Source organism: Paramisgurnus dabryanus, chromosome 3 (genome assembly GCF_030506205.2).
Source record: "Paramisgurnus dabryanus chromosome 3, PD_genome_1.1, whole genome shotgun sequence".
Lineage (NCBI taxonomy): Eukaryota > Metazoa > Chordata > Actinopteri > Cypriniformes > Cobitidae > Paramisgurnus > Paramisgurnus dabryanus.
Window position 1 is genome coordinate 31929349 of NC_133339.1, and position 27593 is coordinate 31956941.

General features: G+C 35.8%; 4 protein-coding genes across 7 annotated transcripts in view; 3 read left to right on the plus strand and 1 right to left on the minus strand.

Annotated features, from left to right (window-relative positions):
- Positions 1-486: 486 nt before the first annotated feature.
- retreg3 (reticulophagy regulator family member 3) lies at positions 487-8548 on the plus strand. Its single transcript, XM_065255525.2, has 9 exons — positions 487-1072; positions 2551-2657; positions 3687-3717; positions 3824-3950; positions 4131-4215; positions 4292-4429; positions 5505-5584; positions 5703-5835; positions 6004-8548. The coding sequence occupies exons 1-9, from the start codon at positions 828-830 to the stop codon at positions 6561-6563; spliced, it is 1506 nt and encodes a 501-aa protein (XP_065111597.2). The 5' UTR covers positions 487-827; the 3' UTR covers positions 6564-8548.
- Positions 8549-9338: 790 nt separating this feature from the next.
- psmc3ip (PSMC3 interacting protein) lies at positions 9339-11528 on the plus strand. The gene is made up of 8 exons (XM_065255524.2): positions 9339-9454; positions 9551-9651; positions 9896-9985; positions 10091-10202; positions 10769-10914; positions 11038-11091; positions 11173-11232; positions 11390-11528. Exons 1-8 carry the CDS (start codon positions 9433-9435, stop codon positions 11444-11446), a joined length of 642 nt encoding a protein of 213 aa, XP_065111596.2. The 5' UTR covers positions 9339-9432; the 3' UTR covers positions 11447-11528.
- An 82-nt stretch (positions 11529-11610) lies between these two features.
- Positions 11611-18958, minus strand: mlx (MAX dimerization protein MLX). 4 transcript variants are annotated; one of them, XM_065255522.2, is made up of 8 exons: positions 18858-18958; positions 17895-17934; positions 16343-16420; positions 16100-16209; positions 15895-15997; positions 15703-15802; positions 15346-15547; positions 11611-13012 (listed from the first exon to the last, which is right to left on the minus strand). In XM_065255522.2, exons 1-8 carry the CDS (start codon positions 18897-18899, stop codon positions 12956-12958), a joined length of 732 nt encoding a protein of 243 aa, XP_065111594.1. In that variant the 5' UTR covers positions 18900-18958; the 3' UTR covers positions 11611-12955. The 4 variants fall into 4 exon arrangements, with proteins under 4 accessions (XP_065111594.1, XP_065111593.1, XP_065111592.1 ...); XM_065255521.2 differs by having other exon boundaries at positions 16343-16432; positions 17895-17931; positions 18858-18953; XM_065255520.2 differs by having other exon boundaries at positions 16343-16432; positions 18858-18946.
- The window catches only part of fmnl1a (formin-like 1a), a 31727-nt gene continuing 17252 nt past the window's right edge, over positions 13119-27593 (plus strand). The window contains exons 1-3 of the mRNA XM_065255519.2: positions 13119-13513; positions 21756-22663; positions 26108-26191. Coding sequence (XP_065111591.2) covers positions 22499-22663; positions 26108-26191 — 249 coding nt within the window. The 5' untranslated portion in view covers positions 13119-13513; positions 21756-22498. The remainder of the gene's footprint in view (positions 13514-21755; positions 22664-26107; positions 26192-27593) is intronic.

Here is a 27593-nt window from a genome sequence, read left to right on the forward strand (position 1 = left end):
ACAACAAGGAGGACAGATCTAAAATTTACTTTTGACGTAATGAATGACGCAGAATAAGGTAACCAATACCATCAAAGCTGCGTGAAATTTACGCAAATTTGCCTCCAAAGTATTCAAAGTACAGTCCTTAATTCATCGTCTAACAATCAGATTTTTTATTGTCTTTATTATCACTTTTAAACAGGATTAATGAGATAAATAATTAATTGTAGACACTGCATTAACTGCTTGCAAAATAAGAGTTTTTACTAAATAATTGCTTTATTTATGAGTTTAACATACGTCACATGTTCAAATGTGAAATACTGTTTGATTAATTAGTGGAAGGAATTTCCAAACTAAGCTATTGGGATTTCTTGAATAAAACGAATACTAATAACAAAAAAACTGTAAGAATTAAAACTTGCAGCTAAGACATATAAAAAGTATTTTGTGAATGATGGGTTTGGGTTAGGCAGTTAGGGTTGGTTGTTATTCACCAGCTCTATTGATAATCCTGATGCCATTGGCCAGATCAAGCCCGTCCTCCACGCTTTCGTTGTAACAAGACAAAAACAACGCCTGGGCATGACAGTGCCACGGCGAAAACATTAAAGAGAAACGGCACAGAAATTAAAACTAAATAGCATATATATTTGAACTCAACGATGGATTTTGTTTTCCTTTCGCTTCGCGACAGCCTCTTGAGCGCACGAGGTCTACTCGACGCTTCAGGCTAAGCTAGCCAGCGACCTGTACCTACGAAACATCTAGGCTTTGTTTAATCCTCACATTGCTGCTATTTTTGCTGTTATTTTTGTTGTTTTACATTTAAAACACCAATAAGTATGTCTCATAAGGGTGAAGCAGAATACATGACCGAAGAGAGCGGTTTCTCTGGAAAGCTGCGCGAGAGGGTCGGCCTCAGAAGCGGCTCTGGCATAAATCGCGAGCAGATCTCCGCGGTGAAAACGATGCTGATGGAGCGATTAGGACCGCACGAGCGCCTGATCACTTATCTGCAGTCTGTATTAGTTTGGGAAAGACCCCTTCATAGTGTTCTACTCTACACGACCGTCAATGTCATCTTCTGGTGAGCTTCATCTCAGTTCTGTTTACAACCTTCTAGTTCTACCTTTAACATTATTAATTCTGATCATGCGTGTGAAACATGCTATACTTGTTTTATCTTAGTGCATACGTGTCTGTATGTGACAGACTTTTGGTCCTTTAATTTGAGATAAGAAACAGATGGCCGCCTATATTTAGACAGGGAGTACCGGCTGTGTTGGTGCTACTGTAAACACTCAATGCTGTGTGCATGCAAAACCGTGTGATTTGGTGAATTACAGAGTTGATTTTTGTTTAATGCTATTGTAATCTAGAGTTTTACATGCAGGTGATGTGTGTTATCTATGTTGTCAGCTAGCAAAAAGTACCTATATATTAATCCCATGTCAGTTCATTTGATGCATCTAATTTCCATGCCAACTTTGTTACCAAACCGGTTGGTTGGGATTGACCTGAGCCCTGCCAAGTATTGAACATCTTGATTCCTTTTGTTTTTACTTTCAGGCCAGTCTTAAGCTGGAAACCTATATGCTTTTGATACACACATCAGCGCATCCATAATGTAAACTTGACCATGCTCAATTTTAAAATGTCTGAAAAGCTTTACGGTTGAGTAGAGGACATTAAACACACACATGAAGATATTAGAGATGCTTAAGGAGCTGAAGATTTGCTGGGAAGACAGAATTATCATAGGTTGAATGGTCTTGTTTGTCCTTTCTGTTCAGGGATGCAGTGTTCATTCCCTCTGATCTTATTATCTCCTTTTATTTGCCTCAATGAGCAGCAGAGGAATGGGACGTGTTGCATTTCTGTCTTTGTTAAGACATTCATTTATTTTAGGACGTGCATTCTGAATGCAGTGATTTTCATCTAGAAAAGACAGACACTGTTGTTGATACTTAGTCACAAAGTATTGAAAATAATCTTTCTGATTTATCTTTCATTTACTAAAGATCTAATGTAAATGAGAAATCTTATTATATTACGTCTTATTATATTTTATTCAGCACATGGAAGTCCAAACATTCAGACATAGGCTAGCCTATCACTGCCATCCCAGAATATCCCAAACCTCATATCAGTTATGCGGCTTTTTACAGATTGTGTCATTTTGGTGTTTAATCTTGTTATCAAACAGCATAGGCTGTCTACTTTCACACTCGGAGAGTCTCACCACAGGTTTACCTTTTGGTCAAGTTTTATGGCACGGGCTGATGCTGGGAAACTGTCGAAATCCACATCCTCGCAGCATCATGTCATGCAGCAAATGTCACATGAGATTTGCACAGGAAGAGAGAGACCGGAAACACCTGCGGAGCGATGATTTCCTCATTGATTTAGCAGGACAGATGTTATCACCAGGCCTGTTTGGAGATTCCACAACAGAGCTGGTGTTACAGCATGAAATGCATTGTAATCATGAAACATTGTTAGAGCTTATAATGCAAACTACAGTGTTTCACTCATAACTACATTTCCTTTATATGTTTCTCTCAGGTTTTTTGCTCTGAGCTCTTTGAGGTTGCTCTTTGTTCTGGCATCAGGTCTGGCTCTATTTGTTTGTGTCGACACATGGATGACTAAAATCTGGCCAAAAATCAAAGGTAAATACGACCTTTACTCCTGCATTTCTACTAACACCTGCTACTGTTGCAATGTCTGATCATTTTGTTGAGACATTTTGTCCATCTTTTATTTTATGATATAATCATACATGCTACAATAAAAACATCTTTATTTCCTTTGTTGTGACATACTTAACACATAATATTTATGTACTGCTTATCTCCTTTCTCATTCACACAGCTCACTGCAAATAATGACTTTCTTACTTAGTATTTTTGTCTTGTTTTCAGTAAAAATATCTAAAAATTCTTAAAATAAGATGTATTGTCTTGAGCAAAATGACCTAGAAAACAGTCTAGTTTTTTGACAAAAATATTAACTTTAAGTTAATTTGTGCTTAAAACAAGCAATCAAATCTGCTAATGCAATAAGAAAAAAATTCTTGAAATAAGTTTACGTTTTCATAAACGGTTAATTCAAGACATTTTTTCTTTTTCCATTGGCAGATTTTTTTTTTGCTTGTTTTAAGTACACATTTGCTTAAATTGTATTTTTTTTTATATATATAAATTTGACTTATTTACCTCAAATTAGATATTTTTACTGAAAACAAGACAAAAATACTAAGTAAGAAAGTCATTTTTTTGCAGTGAGTAATTATGAAAGTGAAAATAAAATTTATTTCCATGAACTACACCGTATTATAAAATATAAAATTTTATATTTTGTTAATTTTCTTTTAATATTGGCTTTATTAACTTTATTTGTTATAAGGGAAAACATTTCCAATATTGTGTGGTACTAAATCAGCTTTGAGATCTGTCATAAGAAAAAAAAATTCTACTCTCTATAAAGGTGTGAATAATACATATTTTTGAAAGCTGTGAAAAACTAATTTAGCAAATAGTAATACAGTAAAAACAAATGATCCTTATAACTGCTCACTCTTACTGTGATTTTGCTGGTTGTTCAGCTGTCCTTTAACCTGTTTTCTATTTTTACGTTTGGTAATTCAGAGCATGGGCCTAATGCACATCTGACGTTGTTTTATTTTTGGCTTTTTACAGTTAAAAAGCCAGATGAGAGTGAGAATGAAAGGTAATGTGAACGCATCTGTAAATGTTCAGATTTGGTTTGGTCTATTTAAGAAGCAATGCATAAATATACTAAAATATATTTTTGCTCCCTTCTGATTGGCTGTCAGCTGGGGTCTGGTGCATCCTGGGACATTGAGTGTCCCTGAGTTATGCCACCACATGGCTGAAGTATGGGTTACAGTGACTACATGTACAGCCGATATTGTGCAGTTCAAACAACATAAACCAGGAAAGGTGAGATTCCTTTCAAACCCATCTGACCAGAAGCACTGTCAAACTCAAGTGACAATGTCCTGAATATTGTAATGCCATTTATTTATTTATTTTATTACAAAGATAATTTACTAACTTGAGATGCAATGAAGGCATTTTTTTTAGGTTTATCAAATCTTAAAATTCTTCATTGTTTTACAGTTTTGCACGTTGGTTTGTGGTCTGTTTACACTACTGGCCATGGTGGGGCGCTGCATTCCTGGACTGGTGCTTTCATACGTGGCTTGTGAGTTGCAGAAAGGCTTAATCATTCTTTCCAGTCCCTAAACAATTATAAAATATTGACACTCTTTCTCTCTCAGTGCTGGGTGTGTTGCTTTGCCCATTGGCGTTGTATTATCGTTTGTGGCAGCATGCATGTGTGAAGCTGGAACCGGCCCTGCAGTGGCTGGATTTCAGTTCCAAAGGATACATGATGTCAAAGCCTATAGATAACCAGTGTAAGTACAACACATGTATGTTTTTGACTGTTTATTTCAAGATTCAAACTCAGCATTTTCTTTATATTTGGTCCAAGATTTGCATTTGTGTGTCTGAGTATGGAAACTATTTTAATAGTCAGGGTCAGACATAAGTAAAGCTTAGTTTAGCACACACTATAGTAAAAAGGTCTGAAAGAAAAAACCCTTCGGATGCATGTCATTAAAGGGATAGTTTACCCAAAAATGATAATTCTTTCATCATTTACTCACTCTCATGTTGCAACATACCTGCATTAATTTGTTTTTCAACACAAAGGAATATATTTTAACAAATGTTTGTAACCAAACCATTTGTGGACCCCATTCACTTCCATGGTAGGACAAAAGAATACTATGGAATAAATTGGGTCCACGAACGGTTAAGTTTAACATTTATAAACATTTATAATTAAACATTTATTAACATATCTTCCTTTTGTGTTCATCAGAACAACTACATTTATACAGGTTTGTAACAACATGAGAGTGAGTAAATCATGACAGAATTTTCATTTTTGGCTGAACTATCCCTTTAATACTCTTGTGTCAAACATGCTCAGAATAGTCATAGACAAGTAGTTTGAAATCTAGCTGACTGTGATGCAATGCTATGAGCAACAGCCATGAAATTGGCAGTGGGAAGTTGGGAGCATAAATAAAAATGATAGACATAGCCAGCACCAATCAAAATACTAACAAATTGCTGCCTATGTCTATCAAATGGTCTAAGCTACTTACAGTACATTCAGCATTAACACTTGACAGAGGGTGTGTCTGAAGCGAGGCCCCGAGATGATCGTCATGGTAACAACAGCCGATCACAGTGGACCGCAACATAATCCCCATTCACACAGCACTTTAGTCCCAGAAAATTTCCGTAAAATTGGCAGAGATGCTTCTGTGTGAACATAAACACGCGCCGCGATTAGTTGTGCAAAGTGCATGCCAGAATGCTAACAAGCATGAAAACTAGACTAAATTATGTCTACAAAACTAGAAAATTATGTGCACATGAATTTATTAATACTGACCTTTTTATATTTTGTGTGTGTAGTCCTCCGTAAGCCTATAAAGAGGGGAGCTTCAGATGAAGCCAGTGACAGTGAAGAGGAACTGGCTGCGTTCTGCCCTATGGTGAGTGGATTGTTAGGTTTAAGGACAGAGCCTTTGCAGGAGTTCAGTGTTAGTAAAGACACCAAATTGAATTTTTATCCATCATGCTTCTAATGCTTTATATATTCTCCACCTGTAGTTTGATGAAGCAGTGGTTGCTAAAGAATTAGCCCTTACTGACTCTGAACACTCGGATGCAGAAGTGTCATACATGGATAATGGGACTTTTAACATCTCTAGGGGTCAGACACCCCTCACAGAGGGATCGGAGGGTAAGACACCTTAGGCATCTTTGGAAACAAATGTTGAATTCTGATCTGGTCTTTTACAAAAAAGTTATTGTTATATTTATAGATGATTATGCTTGCATGTTTTGATCGTTATTTGGCCATTCCTCTGTATAAATGCTATTATGTAATGTTTATTTATTTATTTATTAGATCTAGACCGGCACAGTGATCCAGAAGAATCATTTGCCTGTGGACTTCCAGACTTTCCCTCTATCAACCCAGATGCCACCCTTATGGACGATGATGATGATGCGAGCTTCGGGCTCCCCAGTCTCAACTCGGCCGCTGTCTCCGGCCCTCGCGGCACTACCTCTGCAATGCTGGACCTAGATACCCAGATGGACTCTGACCAGGAAGATTTTGAACCAGAGTTGTCCCTAGGCTCCATAAATACTACCTCTGACCTCGCTAGTAACCTGGCAGGGGTTATAGCCAGCAACATGATCCAAGCAGCAATCTCTGGGGCCTTGCAGCCTCGTCCACCACAAGGTCGTCGAAGAGAGAGTGGCCCGCGGGCAGGACCGCCGAGGGGTTACAGGAAGCAGTCAAGCTCGGAGCTTGACACGGACCTGGACTTGGATGGAGAAGACTTTGAGATGTTGGATCAGTCAGAGCTAAACCAATTAGATCCGTTAGGAGAGGGCCAGGGTGGCCAGAACAGAACCCAGGGAGCCAGTTTCCTATCCAGTCTGCTGAGGAAGCCACAGTGAGCCCTTCGTATGTGCGTTTGTGCTTGAAACATACCCAGCTTGCAGATACTTCCTCTATCTATCTGCTCCTCATATTTGTACCTGTCCCATGCACCTTTATCCATGTAGAAGTTTGCAGTGTTTGTTTATGTGTCTACTGAAATGCTTTAGATTTTATCTTTGTATCTACGAATGAGAGAGTGTATTTGTTTTGCACAGTTAAAGGACTAGTTTACTTAAAACTGAAAATTATGACTCTAGAATTTTCACCAGTGGAATGCTAAGAGAAAATGCAAAGAATATTGACGCAGTTTTTCACACAAAGAAGCTAAATGCATAAAGACATGGGAGCTGTCCTGTCCATTTAATGTAATATTTTGTTCCAGTTGCCAGGATTCCTCTAACTGGCTTCAGTTGATATCACTGTGAAAAAATCTTGTTTTTAGTTTGAATCTCTCTTTATGCTTTTGAGCTTTTGTGTCTTCATAAAAATGTCTTGAGACTCCTATGCGAAAGACTCCAATTTGTTTTGGCGGCTAAGCAATAGGATAACAGTCATAAAAACATAAAAAACTACTTGTAAACCAGCAGAATCAACACAATACCTTTCTACTACATGTCTTATAGGTCTTTGACATCTGACGCTTCTGTTTCATACAGGTAGCATTATTTGTGTCTTAGGTAATGGGACCAAATGAGACATTCCACCATCAATACAGAGTCAAGACTACTTATGTATACAAATATAAATCAGCAAGAACAATGATAAAAAAATGTCACTGAGCAGAGGTGTCTGATAAAGCAATAGTGACATTAAGACCACGGTCTTTTCTCAAGACACTTGAGAAGTGAGCTTTTTTAAAAGCACTTATTGTAAGCGGCTCTCAGATTTTCTTGCTTTGTGAAGCATTTGCACCTTTTTCTCTTTCAATTATTTTCTTAGTAGATGCTGAACTTCCCCAACACAGATGAGACCCATGATTCGGGAGATACAAACAAGTTGTTGGTTTTTTTATTATAGATGGATCAATCAAGTGTTTTTGGTTTTCTATCATTTGAAATAAATGGAATGCACATCTGTGGTTTTGGTTTTTAGTTTAATATGTAAGAATGTTCATTTTAGGCTTAATTTTGGAGGATGAAAATAAGTATGAAAGAATACATTTTAAGTAATAGAGGATTCATGAAGTGGGTAATGAAGCAGATTCTTTCTAATCATTGGTGTATTTACAATCTGTCATTTTTTGCTGTACAAGAGTATGTTTATTATTACATATCCATGTCTTACTTCTTCCAACAAACTTGAGTTATGTTAAAAGTGTAGCTTTTATTGGATTGAAATTTCCTAATTTGCTGTGATTTTAACATTTTCTGAAATTGTTTTTTGCTTGTTAAGCCCTATCCTGACTTTTCATGGATTGCTGTGTTTAATAGGTTTGTTTTGCTTTGAGATACCTTATGCGTGACGACAAATTTGTGGGGCAGTTGTTACTTGAAAATGGTTGAAGTGATTGTGATTAGTTTATAGACTACAAAGCCTTTTGATCTTGTCCTATTTTGATTTTTGGCATAAATAGTTTTCAATGTGTACACTTTAAGTTGGTCATAGTCAATTATTTTTATTCAAACATGTTTATATGCACCTTGATAAATTGTCCATTTATCTTTTGAAGAGAAACAGGTTAAACCAAACAAAACTCACCAGCAATCCAAATGAAACATTGAAGTGCTGGTTTATACGTGAAAGAATTGACATCCAGTATCATCCATTGATGTTGTCAGAGATTTCAATATAAATCAGCAGTTTGTCATTTTAAGGCTGAAAATACAAAATAAATTTTCCTTTCTTTGTGTGTGAACATTTTTACTGAAGTTTTTCTGTATAGCTGGATTTTGCAATGTCAGAAATCTTCTTTTCTGTACAGTAGTATTTTCTCCTTTGATTATCTGTAATCAGTTTTTGATAACTTTTGATGTGTAAGACAATAAACTGATGAATGAACATATTCAAGTTATTAATTGTTCTATCATAGTCATTAAATTTAATAAAAACATTACAAGTTAAAAATGCAAACTTTGGCATCTACAATATAATAATTAATACGTCAACCTCTGTAAAACTACAAAACAATAATTAACTAATAAACACAAACATGAAACACTAAATAAGAAATTATAATACTGTATATTATATTTACTTTTTAAAATAATGTATTTTTTTTAAGTGGGGTGATTTCAAGAACCACATTTATGAATTACATGTTTGTAAAGGATATTGAATTTTATATAATTTAAAAATAGAAAATACAAAATTAATCTTTAATACAATACTTATCTTTAAATATATATTCCACCTGAAAGATTTGCATTCTCAAATGTTTATAAAGACGTTTATAATAATAATTATAATAGTAATGTTAAACATAAGATCGTTATGTAGATAAATTAAATAATGGCACGATTATTGGAATTATCCATATTTATATAAAAAACATTGTACAAAACAGTTTTTAAATAAAAATGTTAAACATAAACCTCGTTATGAAGATATATTAAATAATGAAGCGATTATTTGTATTATCCACATTTATATTAAAAACATTGTACAAAACAGTTTTTAAATAAAAATTTGTAAACATAAAACCTCGTTATGTAGATATATTAAATAATGACAAGATAATTTGTAGTATACACGTTTATATTAAAAAACATTGTACAAAACGCAAAAAACACACCATAGGAAAAATACCACAGAGGAAAATACACGTTTTGTGATGACGGATATGATGTCATCCGTAGACCCACAATTCAACTCGGCGCGCGAATGCAAACTGAAGTAAACAACCCTGAAGTGCAGATCGCTGACAGCTCTGCTCTTAATAAATAAACTATGAGTAAAAAAGACAACTCAGGTGTGTAATTCTTTATCAAGACTATTTTGGTTAGGTTTGGTTCATTAATATCAGCGCTCAACTTTGCGTGATTCTTTTTCTGTTTCTCACAATCAGGTGTAACACAGATCCTCGCTTACCTGAATGAGAAGAACAGACCGTACAGTGCTCAAGATGTCTTTACCAACCTACAGAAACAATGCGGCTTGGGTAAAACGGTAAATTAAAATATTATGTCTTAAATCAAAGTTCGTCGATGTAACGTTACACGTCGTTAGTGTATTAACGCTACCTTTGTTTTGTAATACACATCACAAGAGTCTGTGATGATCATTCAGTGCTTCTGTATGTGCATCAGCAATCTATTAACGTTAGTATTACAGTATGACTGGATATATGATGTTAAATGACCTTTATGCAGTAATCCAAAAAAGGGAATGTGTTTCCCTGCACTTATTCCAGGCAGTGGTCAAAGCCATGGAGCAACTGGCCCAGGAAGGAAAGATTCGAGAAAAAGTCTATGGCAAGCAGAAGATCTACTTTGCAGATCAGGTTGGTCCACTTCATCACATACTATGATACACCATAAACAAGATGAGATGAAGAAGATGAGGCAGCTGTGACTCCAGTATTGCTGTTATCTCTGATACCCCCCAGTCTCAGTTTGCTGATGTGAGTGATGCTGAACTCAAAACGATGGACCGTCGCATTGCAGACCTCAATGCTGAAGTACAAAGCACTTCACAGAGCTGCAGGCAACTAGACACAGGCATGTGCTATCTGCTTTTTACATACACACATCTGCTTTTTTCTTTATCCTCCCCCTATATATATGTAAAAACATTTCTTATGTGAAAATATTGAAGGGACTACAACAAACACACTGGGCCTGTTGACATGGATAAGACCGTCCGACATTATCACAATTATTTTCGCTTTAGACTGACAACCTGTAAGTTTACTCCTGTTAGCATTGCACTGTGAGCGAATCTTTCAAACATGGTAATGAGCGTCACATTTCCAACTGACATCAGAGGTATTCAGGCAAATCACAATGTACAGATTAGCTGGCCAATCAGGGACACAGAGCTTTTCAAATCGATGAGTTTTGTACAAATCCGTGCGTTTCAGGTAGAGAGTGAAATCTGGAGCTACAAACATTTACAGTATGTGGAAAATAATGTTTAAACGACGCAAACACATTGTATTATACCAAATTCACAAAATAACATAGTTTTTAGCAATGAAATAGGTGCCCTTTAATATGAATCGGTACTTGATGAACAGATGTGAGTGGGTGGGTGTCAAAGTTCAAGTTTATCTTTCTGTCCTTAGAGCTTAAAGAGTTAAACAGCTCTTTAACCACAGCTGATATGAAGATCCAGATACAGGAACTAGAGGCAGAGTGCTCTTCATACAAAGAACGCCTGAGTAAAATCACATCAGCCACAAACCATGTGACCCCAGAGGAGAGGGAGAAGGTCTGAATCTGTGTTTTTCTGTCTTTTTTAGATATCCGCTGATGCCCGGTAGTGGCTTTTATCTGCCGATTATATCTGCCGATTATACACCAATACTTGGTTAATTTGTTTCTTATAATACAGGTTTACAAAGAGCGAGAGACCTACGTAAAGGAGTGGAGGAAAAGAAAGAGACTGGTACTTCAAGATACTTTTATGGTTTATGCATAACATGCAGTGAGACTGAAAGTGTCCAACTGTAATATTCACTCTTGTCAGGTTTCTGATATGATTGGATCTATTTTGGAGGGCTACCCAAAGAGCAAGAAACAATTTCTGGTGAGTTATTCCTTTATCATTATATGAAGCCGACAGGTCAAAAAACATGAGTTTGCATAGAGCAATAATCTCTAAATGGCCTGTCAGCATCTGTTTTACTGTTAATGTTTCCCAACCGAGCCTTTCTTTTATATTGTGCGTATGTGTTTGAAATCAGGAGGAGGCTGGGATTGAAACAGATGAGGACCATAAAGTGACAATACCCAACATTTGATGTAAGAATTACGGATTTAATTTCGATGCCATGGATACCGTTGCTGGCACACCAGTTGAGCAGCTCCAACAGTTGGAACGTGACAAAGGATTCTGGGATACAGAGAGAACTGCATTGTTAAAAATGTTATGTATAAATGTTGAAAAAGAAAAACACATTGTAAATAAGTTTGAACGTTTATTTTTGAATTAAACATTATACTGATACAAAAATATCTGAAGCAAATTCTCTTGACATCAGAAATCCAAAAGCACAAGAGAGCAGTAACATGATTTAGCCTCATTTCTGTGAGGCTAGCATTTCTCTCCACTATGGCTTGATATTTAAAGATGTCCCTTTTACAGCATGATTGTACAATCATCTGTTATTTAAAAAAAGTCTTCATACAGTTTTCCTGAGTCGACTTCAATTGTAATCCATTATTGTTTGGTTTGATAACATTCATTAAATGATAAATATATTTGGGCGGTCACAACACGTGGAGCTGTTACCATGAACAGCATGCACGCAGCACAAAAAACATATCGATCACAAGAACACAAACTATTGACATATGTATAGAATAAAACACTGGACATTATTCAGCTACACAAGCTTGTAATACAGCTAAACAAATAAATGTCGGTTTATTGTTTGTGCGCACAGTAGATACCGCAATCTTTGGTCACAGCATCTCAAGGACAGTCGCTTAAAAGAGGAACTAAGATATCAGACTTGGCTCAGCGTTGCCTGATGATATTTAAGCATGTGGAACAGCCGATTTTTGACTTAAAACCAACTGCTTAAAATAATAAAAGGTAGAAACGTGTGGTGCATGACAATGTCACATCACAGTTGAACTACAAATCTCCCAGCTCCCCTTTCCATAAGTAAGCTGTACGCAGATGTAGTTAAGATTATGAGGTAAAGATAAATTAATTCATCACAGCCAGTTTAATCATTACATGGCAGTTGATTGAGCAGTTTGATAGATGTATGCATCTTTTGTTGCACAGCTTAGGGTGTAAATCAAATAGGCAAATGTAAAGCAGCAATACGAACATAAGCCCGGTTGAACATAAGAATACTGGTGTTGAAATATGTGATTGAACTGGGGTGTGTTCAACAACTTCAACAGCAATGTAAAGAAGACATTTTGTCCCCATTCAATTCCTCACCCTTTAGAAGATATTAATAAAGATGGTTTTTAATCACCTGAATGTAAAAGAGAAAACAAAACTGTATCATAGTGTTATGAAAGACAAAAGCACATTAAACCTACCCGACAACAGAACTCACTGAACTATTGCATTAAATCACTCCCAATACCTGTACATCAGTCAATACTTGTATATATAAATGCACTGTTATGTTTCAAGTTCTTGAATGCACCCCAGTCTAATAGTGTGCTTATTCCCTGCTGCATAGTGTGTATTTATGAGAGAAACAGTCCCTGTGTTTTTGAATCGGATAATAGCTGGGTGTAAAGACGTTACACCCTTGGCCTGAGAGGCAGACGGCTCCAAAGCTTCAGTACATCTGTCCATTCACCTGCCGCAGCACAGTCACCACAAACTCCCTCAGCGTCTGTCAACAACATACGGTCAGTCAGTGAGTTTTCGTTAGCTTTTATATATAAAAACACTTCTTTTTTTGCTAAACGAACTGGAAGAAGAAAAAGTTCACCCCAAAATTAAATGCTAATTTCTGCTTTGTAATGCCATTGGATAGTGCCCCATTTCTGAAGCTGTAGCTTATAAAGTTTGCAATCAGGTATGTGATGGTGAAGAAATTTACCACCAGTTATTCGACTTGTGACAAATCTGGTGATACCGGTATCACCGGGTGGGGTAGGCGGGTTTAAATAGCTTAGGAATGCGCATGTGGCCGTGCGCATTTCACTTTCACCCTTGAATTAGCTGCAATGCACTTGTTTGAATGATGTGCTTGACGTGAGCCGTGCACGCTGGCACTTCTGACATGTTGTACGGATGGAAGCCCGCCCATCCCAAGCTTAAGGAGCACGTTATGGATTCAGCATCAGGACAAATAATGGCACTTTTCTTCATTTCAAGACCTGCTTGAACGGTGGGTTAATTCTTATTTTTAGTAAAAAGACAACAACAAAACGATGACAAACTCGCTTAAACATAAAACTTTATTTACAAAATGAATAAGCATGTGGTTTCTGCCATTGTCTTGTAAGTCAGCTGGTTTCACCTCATTCTGATTATGTGATAAATGAAATGTGATACCTGCTGCTTATCTTTGCGGTGACTCACATTCAGCTTGTGCTTTTAGTTTTGATAGTGTTTGCTCTCTAAATGCACTAAATAATTTTGTTACTATAAAAATGACGGTGAGTGTGGTGCTGTGGTGGGCAAGTGATGTAATTGGTGACCATTGCATAGTACCGGAAACATAGCAAGTCTATGTCTAAGTTTATTTGAAATATAAAGTTTTTTATAAAAATACATCACTTTGCCTCAAAAGAACATACATTTAGTTTTAGACCTAGACCGTACGGATTAGTTTTTGATGGATGGATACTTTATTTGGAGCTTTAAAAATTGGGTAGGACTGGGTGATATTGACCAAAATTCATATATCGTAGTTTTGGGATGTATGGCAATACGCGATACATATCTTTGTATTTATTACAAAGTGGAATAAAACTGTTAGAGATGCACGATACCACTTTTTTGGAATACGAGTACTTGCATTTCAATACTTGCCGATACCGATACAGAGTACTTAATAAAAAACATGATTTAAATTTACAGGTAACAGCTTAAGTCATATAATTTAACAAAAAAACAAGTGACTAGTTTTCCAGTTTTTTGTAAACTCTGCCTCTTTGGACAACACAAGAGGCATTAACCCATTACACGCCGCTCAAACATAGACTTTTCTCAGACCATGGTATCGATCCCTGGTATCGGGGGACTTTTAACGAGTACGAGTACTTAAGAAAATGTGGTATCGAGGCCGATATCAGTATCGGTGCATCCCTAAAAACTGTAGTATAAATATAGTCCCGTTTTCATGCATACAGTGCTTTTGGATTTTTGTAACCACGTGTACTTTGTATGTATAGGTCGCACATGCGTGTATGGGAAAATGTAGTATGTAGCCCAGGAGATGCATTGCATTTTGTCGCAATGCCCATGCGTCGAATGTCTGCTCTGCGTACATGTACAAGTCAAACTGTGCTTTGCAAGGTTGTGCTTTAAACATGTGCGTACTTTGCATACACATAAAAAACAGATTATACTATGGGATTAAATGTTTACATGCACGTCAAAGCCTCATTTGAGATGTCACAGTAAACTTTATTAAAATTCAAAGACAGGGTTATCCTCCCTCTGTTAAAGAAATATATCGGTGCGCAACATAAAAGTTAGTTTGAAAGCTTACATCTGATCTCTACATTTCTGGAAGAGAGGAACGTCATATCAGACCATACCGATATAGACTGTATTGACTTATCCCATATCCCAAATGGAAAAATACCAATATATTAGCAAAACTAAATATATCACTCAGCCCTAAAGTGGGGCACTATCCAATGCCATTATAAAGCTGAAAAGAGCAAGGATACTATTTAATATGTCTCTGACTGTGTTTGGCTGATAAAAAAAAGTAATGTACACATATGATGGCTTGAGGGTGTGTATAAAATGGGCTAATTTTAAATTTTGGGTGAAAAAAATTCAAAATTAGCACAGTAAACAAGAACAAAGTTTTTCAAACAGTGAATCTGACGCAGATTTTTTTACATACTTGGTTAAATTTTTGAATTTAAAGGAAAAAATATTGAAAATTAACCTGAGATTTGGATCGTTGGAGTGGTGTAAACTTGATAAAGCCTAAATGCGAATAGGTTTTTTTTTATGTGTGAACATGGACTTGAGTAATACCTGAGGTTTGCAGTGCTCCTCAATCCAGCTGAAGACACAGGCAGAAAGCTCCTGAAAGCTGCTGACAGACACAGAGGCACTGAAGGACTGGAACAAAGAGTCCATGATGCTTTGAAACACGCTGAACTTCACCTGATCTGAAACCTGCTCGCTGCCCTGCTGAGGGTTATTCTGATGCGCATTCACAATGTGCTCATAGTTCCTGCATGATCACAAATATAAAGTATACGTAGATACGCAGCTCAATGTCAAGTCTTAAGAAAGCCCAGAGTATCTCGAAGTAAATTGTGACGGTTCTACATTTATAAGAAAGTTGCAAAAGAATGTTCTAAGCTTTGTCTTAAACCAACCACTCACGTTTTCATAATCTTCAGTGCCATCACCTCCTTCCTAAGTGTTGAAACTTCCTCTTCCTGCTTCTTCTTTTCTTTGTGGAGAAACTGAATGTAGTCGATGGCTACAAACACACAGACGGACAAGATTTGCTAAATTTTTGACCAGTCCAGAGGTAGAGACACGGAAATGGTAATCAAGATTTTAGGTCCTCACTTTTCTGCAGGACCGTAGCTTTGCTCATCTTCTGTGTAGCCATGGCAAACTCAGACGGTTGCTGGCACGTGGGCACTATACACTGCAGGTCATCATAGCCTTTCTATGGAGACGGAGATAAACACGCAGACACTATCAAACAACCGCAACACCACCATAAAATAACGGCAGTCTCCTCCTATACTAAACTGTTGTACATTGGTACCTTTATGGCATCCCTGCGTTTTTGCTCTGCTTGCGTGTGTGCTTGTCTCCTCCGGTCTTTGTACGACTCCTTATAGGGAGTCTCGTGTCTGTTGTCACTGTCTTCATCATCTTAATAAAAGCGAAAGGGCAACAGTCTGTTAGCCATTACTAATGGGAAACCTTCCAGAAAAGACGTGCCAGATTGATCATTCCTGAACCAAGTCTAGAAAACTGCTGGAAACAGAATCAGTAGTATTGTTACCTGTATTTGGTACTGAAGATGCACTTGTGGATCCAATGCTGTTGGCTCTTGAAACGACACTACCTTTGCGAGCGCTCTCTGCAAAGAAACCTCAATACAGAGAAAAAGTATTAAGAATTTGTATTAAATATTAAATTAATATAGACCCTTTTACAGCCCACGTGATCAATAGCCTGCGCGTGCATTTCGGCAACAGAAGTGGTGTTATTCCCCATTGGTTCTAATGTGTTAGCAACTCAGAAAGTTTATTAAAATGGTTTCCTCGCATCAAAATGTCTGGTTGTTGCATTTGGTTGCACTAATATAATATACTAATATACTTATATATGTATCCGGTCGCTTTATATTTGGGCATCTGCTAACGTCTTCTATCCACCCCACTATAGTAAACGGATCTGGTACCGGTGTTGAAAAAGTTGATAAGTCAACTTTTTAAAATAACTTTCTCTGTCTGTGTTGTTTCACTGCTGATTCTTGCCTTACTTCTGTTGCCAAACTGCGCATGCATACATTGCCACGTTATTATTGTATACAAATAGTAAAAGGGTCTATACATAAATACTGTATTAAGAACTTGTGTTGCTTTATAGTTAATACTAAGGATGCACAGATATATCGGCCTTTATACCATGAGACTGTAAAATGCTTTATTCTGATTGGTTAAGAAATGTTCCATGGGTATGCATTATTTTTTGATAAAAGCACACCTAACCTGTTAAATGTCTTAAAATAACCACCAAAGCAATGTCTGTAGGAACCATGGTATAAGCGAAATAATTGACTCCGGTCCTTTGAATTATGTAATGAATAATTGACGATGGGCCATTGAATTATAAGAAAATAACGCACATTACACCACGGGTGTGCATTATTTTCAAATAATTCCAAGGTCCGGAGTCAATTATTTTGCTTATATCATGGTTACCACATACATTGCTCTGGTGCCTATTTTTAAGACATTTGACAAGTTAAGTGTGCGGTTATTGAAAAATAATGCATACCTGTAGAACATTTCTCAACCAATCAGAATACAGCATTCAACAGACCCGTGGTATAATTTAAAATAATGCACGCCTGTGGTTTGATGGCGTATTTGACACGTGTAGCCTATTGCAACACTTACTTATTAAAAAGGTAAAATAAATGCATTTTTTTTTGAGTCATGGAGTAACCGTGTTAAATTATTGTGACTATGATTGTTTAAAATAATAATAATAATCGTGATTATGATTTTGCTCATAATCGAGCAGCCCTAGTGACAATGACTACAGAAATGCAGTTTGTACGTCCCGCATTTCACAACATAATACTTTGAAACAAGGAGTAAAAAGTAGAGATGCACCAATATAATATTTTTTACTGATAACAATAGACGATTATTTAGACTGACTGCAAAGAAATTTTATTTAGTTAATAACAATTATGGCATCTTATAATATTAATAATTTGACATTTAACATTCTCTTGTATACAGTGGAGATCAAGCGTTGTAGATAGTAAGTCAATGAAAGTGTGATAAACTTAAAGTGTAAAGTATAGTTCAGGTACTCACTGTGGTCAAATCCGCCGTCACTAAATGTGCCGTCCGTCTGCTGGGACATGATGATAGATAATACAGCTGTGAAATGTCCTTAACAACATCCACAGATCAAACAATCTACAAAAAGTGTCTGACCTGTCCTTTATCTAGGACACCTCTTACACCCTACTGTGATGTGTCCCAAACAACCCCACAAACTGTGGCATTTAAATGACATGCATAATATTTCTCCCACTGAGCAATCACTGTCATAATGTAAAGTTGTCATTTACAGTGAAATGAGGGCATATTTTATTTTTCATTATTCTTTAGAAAGAATATAAATGCTGCAAGAACACAGAATGTGCTGAACGGGACAATACATGGTGTAAAAATAGAGACTGGTCAAACAAAAAGGCTGCGTCTTAAAACCTGGTAAGCTGCCTATCTAGACAGCACACTGGTGCATCACATGCTTTGTGCCAACTTCACAGTCTCACACTGGCACACTCGGGACAAAACGTCAAAATCTAGTTTTGGTCTTAAGAGTCTTTTTCAAGACACTGAAAGTCTACATTATGCCAAATGTTTTCTTGATAGGTCGCTTACGAAGTTTTAAGACACGCTCGGGAAGATCAATCTAGCCACGCTAGCTTAGCAGAACGAACTTCTACACATCTGTCACGCAGTTTCCCTTCTAGTAGTAGCTAATAAAATAGTGCATTTAATTTCAAAAACAGTTTGACAGTGTTTTGCTGTGATATGTTGTCTCAATAGCCCTGTAACGTTGGTAACGTTAGTTAAAATGTAGACACATGGGGAAACGGTATAATTGTTCCTCTGTCTCACTGATCTTTACGGCTAGCAAGCTGAGCTAAAGAGTGAAACCAACTATTAGAGACCTACACAAATAAGAGAGATACTTTTAAGAGGGACATTTAGAGGAAACATCTGAGATAATCAACAGACTGTAATTATTTCAATAGTTTTGCCTACTTTAAGCCAGGGATCCTCCGGCGACGCGCTGTTTTCCGTCATTTTGGAATAAACAATAATGAGGAGATGTTACAAAGTGCGCCGTCTAGTGGTCATCATCTGACAGTCTGAATTTTAGCACGAGAAACTTATTTACTTTTACTAATTGGTGAAACTTTTTTATGGTTATAACTTTTGGGAATACATGCAGTTTCTCGTCATTACAAGTTTTGCTTGTTGCTAAATTTGAAAAAGGACAGGATGTCCTGCAAAAATGTGATATTATCTAAAATTTAACAATGGAGTTTCTTTTAAAACTGTGAAGCCAATTTACAGAAATTTGCCCATCCCTTATTTTAAATTACATACTGTGCTGACTATAAATTCATATAACCATTGAAAATGCGCAAGAGGACAAAAATAAATGTCCCATTTCCATGTAGATCACGCGATCTCATCCTTTTTGATCTTATAATACCCCCCTACTTACAATTTTAAAGGTTAGCATAAGTAGAAAAATTTTATCTTGACATTAACTTGATCTTGTTATCTTTTAGTTTAACTTATGTATTTATTTTGCGGGCTCTTGGAAGTCTTTTGAGACCCCTAGAAACAGACTGATGTAGATGGGAATGGTGTACTATTTTCTTCTATGTCTATGTTCATGTTTTCCACATGGTGGTGCTGTACTAGAGGTTATACAAAGTGAAAGTTATTACAGCTTTACAGCTGAACTGTGTACATTTCTCAAATACTTTCTCATATCTCACATTAATATGCAGAGACAACTGTAAGTAAGCCATTTTGAATTTCAGGAAAACTGAAAATGCTGTGGCACAAAACTGTCTGATCATCCTGACCAAATTAATAGGCCTATAGTAATAAAATTGGCTTAGCCAAAGGTAAGTTTGGGGAGGTTTGTTTGTCTAAACGGTAATAAAAGTGTCCTGAAAAATTGCCTAAAAATAATTTAGTATCCTTAAACTTCCTTTAATCTTTTAACTTTGTGCTTCTGGCAATTCTGCTGCTAAATGGCATATAAATGTAAGAAAGTATAACTTATATACTGTAGCAACCGGATATGCAAGTAAAGAGCCTTAAAGGCAGGGTATCTGGTTTTGAAAAATGCTAACTTTAGTCTACTAGCACTAGTAACACACAATTTCTGTTTGACCCTAGGCCTAGCACGTTGTTGGATAAATTAAGATGCAGCATTAGACATCAAACGTCTTATGATCTTTATTTGTACGTTTTCTGAGAGGTGTCCCGTCTTAAACTAATACAAATGATTTGTGTTCATCCACTGCGATTTTGGTTTTAGTTTAAAAATATCATGCTGAAAACAAAAACAAATGCAGAACTTGCTTGATGTTAAAGTAGTTATTAAGAGAGATAAAGTTCATGACCTGATTGATGTTTAAAGAGTTATTAATAGTGATAAGACATGAAAACGTTTCGTGCTGACTGACACATCTGAAACATGCACACAGGCACGCGACCCGATATATGCATACATAGACAGATTGACAATTTTAAAAATATCTGTTTTGGCAAGAATTCATGCAGATATAATCTGTTAAGTCTGAGGTAAAGGTTCGATTAACTGTTGGGGAAAATATTATTATATAATAGATCCTTTGTCTCAAAGTCAATCAAACAATAAAAGGAAAAAAAAAAGTTTAACAGATATAGTTTTTTCTTTGTGTGTGCCAGATCTATTAGTTTTACCAGTGATTTTAATGTATGGAATGTATTTGAACCTTAAAAAATCTTTAAAAAAATTATTTTTGGTGACTCACTAATAATAAACATACATTTGCATACAGAGTCCATATTTGTCCATGCCCATGATGATTAAAGTATTAAAACACTTAAAGGGACACCCCACTTTTTCTGAAAATATGCTCATTTTCCAGCTCCCCTAGAGTTAAACATTTGATTTTTACAGTTTTGGAATCTATTCACCAATCTCCGGGTCTGGCGCTACCACTTTTAGCATAGCTTAGCATAATCCATTGAATCTGATTAGACCATTAGCATCACGCTCAAAAAATGACCAAAGAGTTTGGATATTTTTCCTATTTAAAACTTGACTCTTTTGTAGTTACATTGTAATAAGACCAAAGGAAATTCAAAAGTTGCGAATTTTAGGCCAATATGGCTAGACACTCTCATTCTGGCGTAATTATTAAGGACTTTGCTGCCGTAACATGGCTGCAGCAGACGCAATGATATTACGCAGTGCCCAAAAAAAAGTCCTCTGCAATTGAAAGTTACCAAGATGACTATTTTCGGGCACTGCGTAACATCCTTGAAAATCACAACTTAAAATTTTCCGTCTGTCTTAGTACACGATGTAACTACAGAAGATTCAATAACCTATGCTAAGCTATGCTAAAAGTGGTACCGCCAGACCCAGAGATCATCTAAATGGATTCCAAAAATTAAATGTTTAACTCTAGGGGAGCTGGAAAAGTAGCATATTTTCAAAAAAGTGTCCCTTTAAAAGTGTTAAATGAAGGTAAATATAGAACATATAAAAATTTTGATTAATTTGCAATTAATCACGAGTTAACCCGCGTCAATCATGTGATTAATCAAGATTAAATATTTTAGTCGATTGACAGCCCTTTTAAAAAACATTTAAACACTTTAACATAGTAATTGCTATCAGGACTCAACTAAAATTTTTCTGGATCAGATACCCTAGGAGGCATTAGATAATCCACACATGAGTATGTAAGTTGTCAGTTAAACACATGGCCAGTTGCAAAGGCCTTCTTATTTTTCAAATACAAACATTTTAGTTAGTATCTGTAACAACAAATTGACACACCCTCTGTCTCTCTCTCTCTCTCTCTCTCTCGCTCTCTCTCTCTCTCTCTCTCTCTCTCTCTCTCTCTCTCTCTCTCTCTGTAGTGCGAGGTGTTCAGGAAGCTGGTAAGCTTCTGCTTTTCTGTGGTTTCCTTCTGCTCGCACACTTGCTTCTCCTTCATTACAGCAACACACAATAGTGTGTCCGGACAGGTGCCTTCATGTAAATTTATAAACATCTGCATCGCCTGTCGAAAGAAACTTGATTGGAGGAAAGGTGCGGACACAAGCAAAAAGTTTTGTGAAAGATGCTCCAACAATCAAGCAAGAGACACAGACTTCTGGATAAAGGCCCGCTGCACCGGTAATCAACATGTTTTACATTGAGACACTGGAGGGGTGAACTTTGGACCGTCTTTCTTGTGAGAGTATTTACAGAAGAATTTCTTGTTATTTTTTTACTAAGCATAAGTGCATGTGCATCTTATCCTCCATTTTGAAATCGAAGAAGATTTGGGTTTTTTCTGCTGCGATTTTGACAACTCTCTTTCTTTTGAGAGTTACATAATCTGTTACACCATTCTGGAGTAAACAAGGTTACTAACATTCAGTTTTCGCTTAGTTTTGGTCATTTTATAGGCCTTGACTTTACTGACAGCACATCCTCAAGGAGAGTCCATGAGTTCTGGACCCGACCGGCCTTGAACGCTTCAGTGTATTTTTTCTACCACTGGATTAAGGAGCAGTGATTTGCAGTCTGGGATTTCTTCACAGATTGTGCTTTTTGGAATTGTCAGCAGTTCTTTCCTTAACAGATCTGTATCCTGGAATTCCTAAAGAAAGTCGTGATGGGTAATGCAGCAGGCGGCCTAGAGCAGGATGAAGGGCAGGAGACCAAGGGTTCAACAAGTGGTATGAACCCCACTCCTTCCCAAATCAAAAAGAAAAGTGCCCCTCCTAAACTACCCATGCCCCCCGAGGAAGAGCTGGAGGAGCGGTTCAATGCAGTTTTGGTGAGTTTGTTATACAAAGCCATGAAAACAGTGACATTATTTCACTAAAGCAGTTAGTCATTGACACTTCCTGTTTTAATTAAAAAGTGACATTCTGCTTTGACAGGACAGTTTGTTATGATTACACAGAGCCCTATTGTAGAAAAGGCTCACACATACAAACAAATCCATTTACTTGAGATTTTTGAAGTGTAAATTATTATAATTTGGAAAAACACTACTAATACATAGATCTCTTTTAGCTTTATTACCAAATCTGGGTGGAACAAACAGTACAAATACTGTCACCTTAGTTCCACATGGTCTTTTCATTCAGGAACTTGCAGTGGAGGAATGACAAATTAGGAAACCTCTTATGAGAAGTCATGAGACTAAAAGAGGCCATGTCTAACAGATTATGTCATCTTAATCTTTTAGTTTAAGTGTAGGACAGCAGTGACATAGTTAAATCAGTACCTTAAACCATTTACGTTACATCAGTCTGTTATCCTCATAAATGTGAGATCCCCTTTTATTGGGTAATTTGTTGTGGCGTTCAATTGACCATTAATGAAAGCTTCATTAAAAATGTGGGAACTCAAATCTAGATCAAAATCTATAGGCATCTATATTCATTTTAAAGCTCTATACTCTTATTGTATGTCAACAATGTAGTTTAGTCAGTTATTTAATATGTAAACAATAGTGTTGCGACAATAGTGACAGCCGAAAATGTTGTCTTTACACTGGCGAATGTTTGTCCTGGGCCATGAGCTATGATATTGGATACATATCGGACCATATGTACTGTACCAAAGAAAGGAATATTAAACCTATAAATTTATTATATGATTATAATGTATTCACTGATTTAATTACTTTTTATGTTAAATATCAGTTGACCACACTCTTCCTCTCAGCCCCACCCTGATATACTCTTTTTTTCTTTCAAAAATCAGCTTAGTGTCTTTCTGAGACCGCTATCGCTCTTTATGCACACGCTTAAAAAAAGATGATCACACAGAGCGGAAGCTTCAAACTGCTTTAGGAGGAAACACCCAACGCTTCTAGACTGCACTTAACACCCTTGTCCACAAACCACACCCTCTTAATTTTGTCTACAAATGCATTTGAGAGTGTAAAGCATTAAAATGTTTGAATGATTGGCACTAAAACTGTAGGCTATGAGGTATAAAGTTGAATTTAAGATGTATAGGCAACACAGCCCTTTTCAGGAAGTGAAATTGCATCAGGCTGATGAGTTAGACACAGCGTGTGAATGATCATCAAGAGATTCAACAACTAAAGTGCAAAGTGAGACATTACTGTCCAAGGGGTAAATGATGGACATTAACGGTGTTAATGAATCAGAGCCACAAATGTGCAATTTCATTTAATTTTCATGTTTAATTACAGTTATGAGAATACATAATTACTCACTGAGGTCAAAGCCGCCTGTCCTCAAACTAAGTACTTTATACATCTTACAGCTGCTCTGAACTTCTGAGAGAAGAGAGGTTATTATTACAAAAAATCTTTCATTATTTAATTTTCATATATATAGTCTAAATATAAGCTATGATTCAATAAGCCTCTTGTATTGTCCCAACACTCAAAAATAGTCATAGTTAGCCTATACATGAATGATCACATTTCCTTTTCATCCACTGGACTGATGTCATGTATAATGATGACTGTCAATGATGACTATGACAAGAATTACTGATCAAAAGATTAGAAAAACACTTTCTATTTATATTTTTTCCACATTTTAGCATAATAGTATGCTCACAAAACTATGAAATAACATAAATGTAACTATAGGAATTAGGTTGAGACTGACAGCATACAAAATATGTAGACATTTAAAAGTGTGGTATATCAGTATTCACATTTTACTAGAATTTACAGAATTGTACTGATGGCATTTTATCAAGCAGCTTCTTGATGTCTCATCCTATATTAGAGTTCCCATATAGGGCCAAGCTAAAAAAAAAAACCACACATCTTGAGATTAAAGCCATTATAATGTGAGATTTAACTGGCAGTTTTCGTGACAAAAATCAACACTAATAACATTCTGGGAATAAAGTCATAATATTTCAAAAATAAACTCCAAACATTAAACATTAAATAAACAAAAAAGTGTATGTAAAAACTATGACTTCAGTCTCAAAATATTACACCTTTATTTTTCTGTAATTTTGACTATCCTGAAATATCACAAATTTATTTTCAAATGTTGATTGAATTTTAAAAATATGACTTTATTCTTGTTATTTTGACTTTATTCTATAAATATTATGACTTTATTTTTGTTATTTTGACTTTATCCTATAAATATCATGACTTTATTCTTGTTATTTTTGACTTAATTCTATAAATATTATGACTTTATTATATTTATTTTGATATTATTCTATAAATATTATGACTTTATGTTTGTTATTTGACTTTATCCTATAAATATTTTGACTTTGTTCAAATAATTGTATTTATTCTGATTTTTTTGTAAAAAAAAAAAACTTAAATGAAATCCTTTATAATCATTATTTCTTTTTTATGCTAGCTTGTCCTTAATGTTCTTCTGTTCCTAAATCTACACTGAAAAACACTGATAAAAACTAAAAAAAATAATAATAATAATCCATATTATAAATTGAAACACTGAGACATAAGGATTGTTTTATTACTTTTAAAGTGCACTGTTTTGTTGCACTATTAAGTTTTTTTATTTTTATTTTAAAGTTTAATCAACTTAAATGTACTTTCTTGACTTGCAAGAAGTTGCTATAAATTATAAAAAAAGTTATTTTTAACTTTATTTTAATAGTTTATAGGAACTAGTCAATAAATATATAATGTGTATGTAAATATATATATATATATATATATATATATATATATATATATATATATATATATATATATATATTTACTTTTTTCAACCACCTACACAACTACCTTCAGATCAATAGATTTTTAGGATCATGAGAAATATTTCGCTGCAACGCTATCTCTCGAGAATTCGTACATATTTTACAAGTTGGCTAATTCGTATACATTCATACGACCACATATGTAAGTTTTGGTACGATTTGCCTTGACCCCTGTGACGTTGGGGTTAGGTGCGGGGTTAGGTTTTTTATTCATGAGAATTGAAAGATTTTGCACGATTAACTTCGAATGAACTGATACGAATTAGCGAACTCGTAAAATATGTATGATTTCTCGTGAGATCAGGCTGTTTAGTCAGGTATTTCTAAACATTTAAACAGTATGAATGGTAGATGTTATCAGAAACTGTGGAAGTCTTCTTGGTATTTTACTGTTAAACCCATAAACCACAAGCTGCTGATCATACCTGTATTGATCAACCTTGAATGCATGGATCTGTTAATATACACACATCTTCTTGTGAACACTGACCTGATGCCCATCTTTCTCTCTAATTTCTGTTGCCAGAGCACCATGAATCTGCCTCCAGATAAAATGAAGCTTTTAAGTCAGTATGACAATGAGAAGAAATGGGAGCTCGTCTGTGATCAGGTGAGTTTCCACATAACGAGAATCCCAATAAAGTCAGATCACAACATGAAGTTTTAACTTCTCTCTATATGAATCATTTGAATTGTGACTTGTTATCTCATTTACATGTATTATTTCCATGTGAGTAAATATAATTACATGCAGATTGTCTGTAGTGTCGATACTGCATGTCTATAGTGTGGGTGTGACCTACTTGAGAGGAAGTTGTCTGGTGGACCACATTTAGAAATATGAAAACTGACACACTGCGTTACATAGCGATAGAAATAGCATTTGTAGTTTTCTTTCTTGGGGGAGGGAGTTGAGGGATGACTAATCTACATCAGCATCTCAAAGGCAAGAAGAAAAAAATTATAGTTAAGGGGGAAAATGTAGTTTTAGAAATATATCAGCATATAATTAATTCTAAAGTGCACATAAAAACTTAAATGCATACCTATCTGATCATTGATAAAAATTAGATTATCTCTACTTATTAACAAAATAAGAAGTTGTATTTGCTCATGAGAAAGGGTGTTATTCACATACCACCCTTGCTCATGAGCAAATACAACTTCTTATTTAGTACACTATAAAAAATAGCCTAACTGTTAAAAAAAGACTAATCCAGATTATAAATTGAAACACTGAGACATAAAGACTGTTTGCAAAGAATGTATCACTTTTTCAAGTTTTTATGTGTTTTTAAGCTAAGTTCATGTTGTATATAAATGAAGTAAGATCAAACCTAACAGTGGGGAAACAGTTGAAACCTGTGTGACTTATAGGGAAACAGAGAAACGGTAGGTGAATGATGTCAGAAAGTTAAGGTGGTGAAACTGTGGCTACGCACTTCCTGTGTTAATATTTGTGTCTCTATGGCAACTGTGATGCAAGCTTTTAGCAGAATGTGCAAAAATGCACGTTGTTATGGCAACCAAAATACAAGATGTATTTATTCACCAATGTAATAGATTTAGGGTGAATTACCAACACAGTTTTTGCGCCCCTTTAAGAGTACTTCGAGAAGGGGACGTCACATAAACATTTTGTCAAGGATCTTGACAAAAAGCCAATCGCAGACGATGTCTGGGTAAAAAGAAAACACTTTAATCAGAGACAAGGAACACAAAAGCCCACGTGGGGGCAAACAACATTAAACAAGGTTTTCACAAAAACAAACTTTACACTAAACTCGACTAGACTAGACTGACTTAGATATTTAAACTATAAAACACACAAACATTACAGTTTGATCCAGCACAGGACTATGGACACAAAGGGATTAAATAAGAAAAACTAAACAAGATAACAAGGGGAAACAGGTGAGGGGAATAAACTAATGATGAATAATTAACAGGGACAACGAAGGGGCGGGGACCAGAGACGAGACACCGAAGGCACATGACCGGATGATACACAA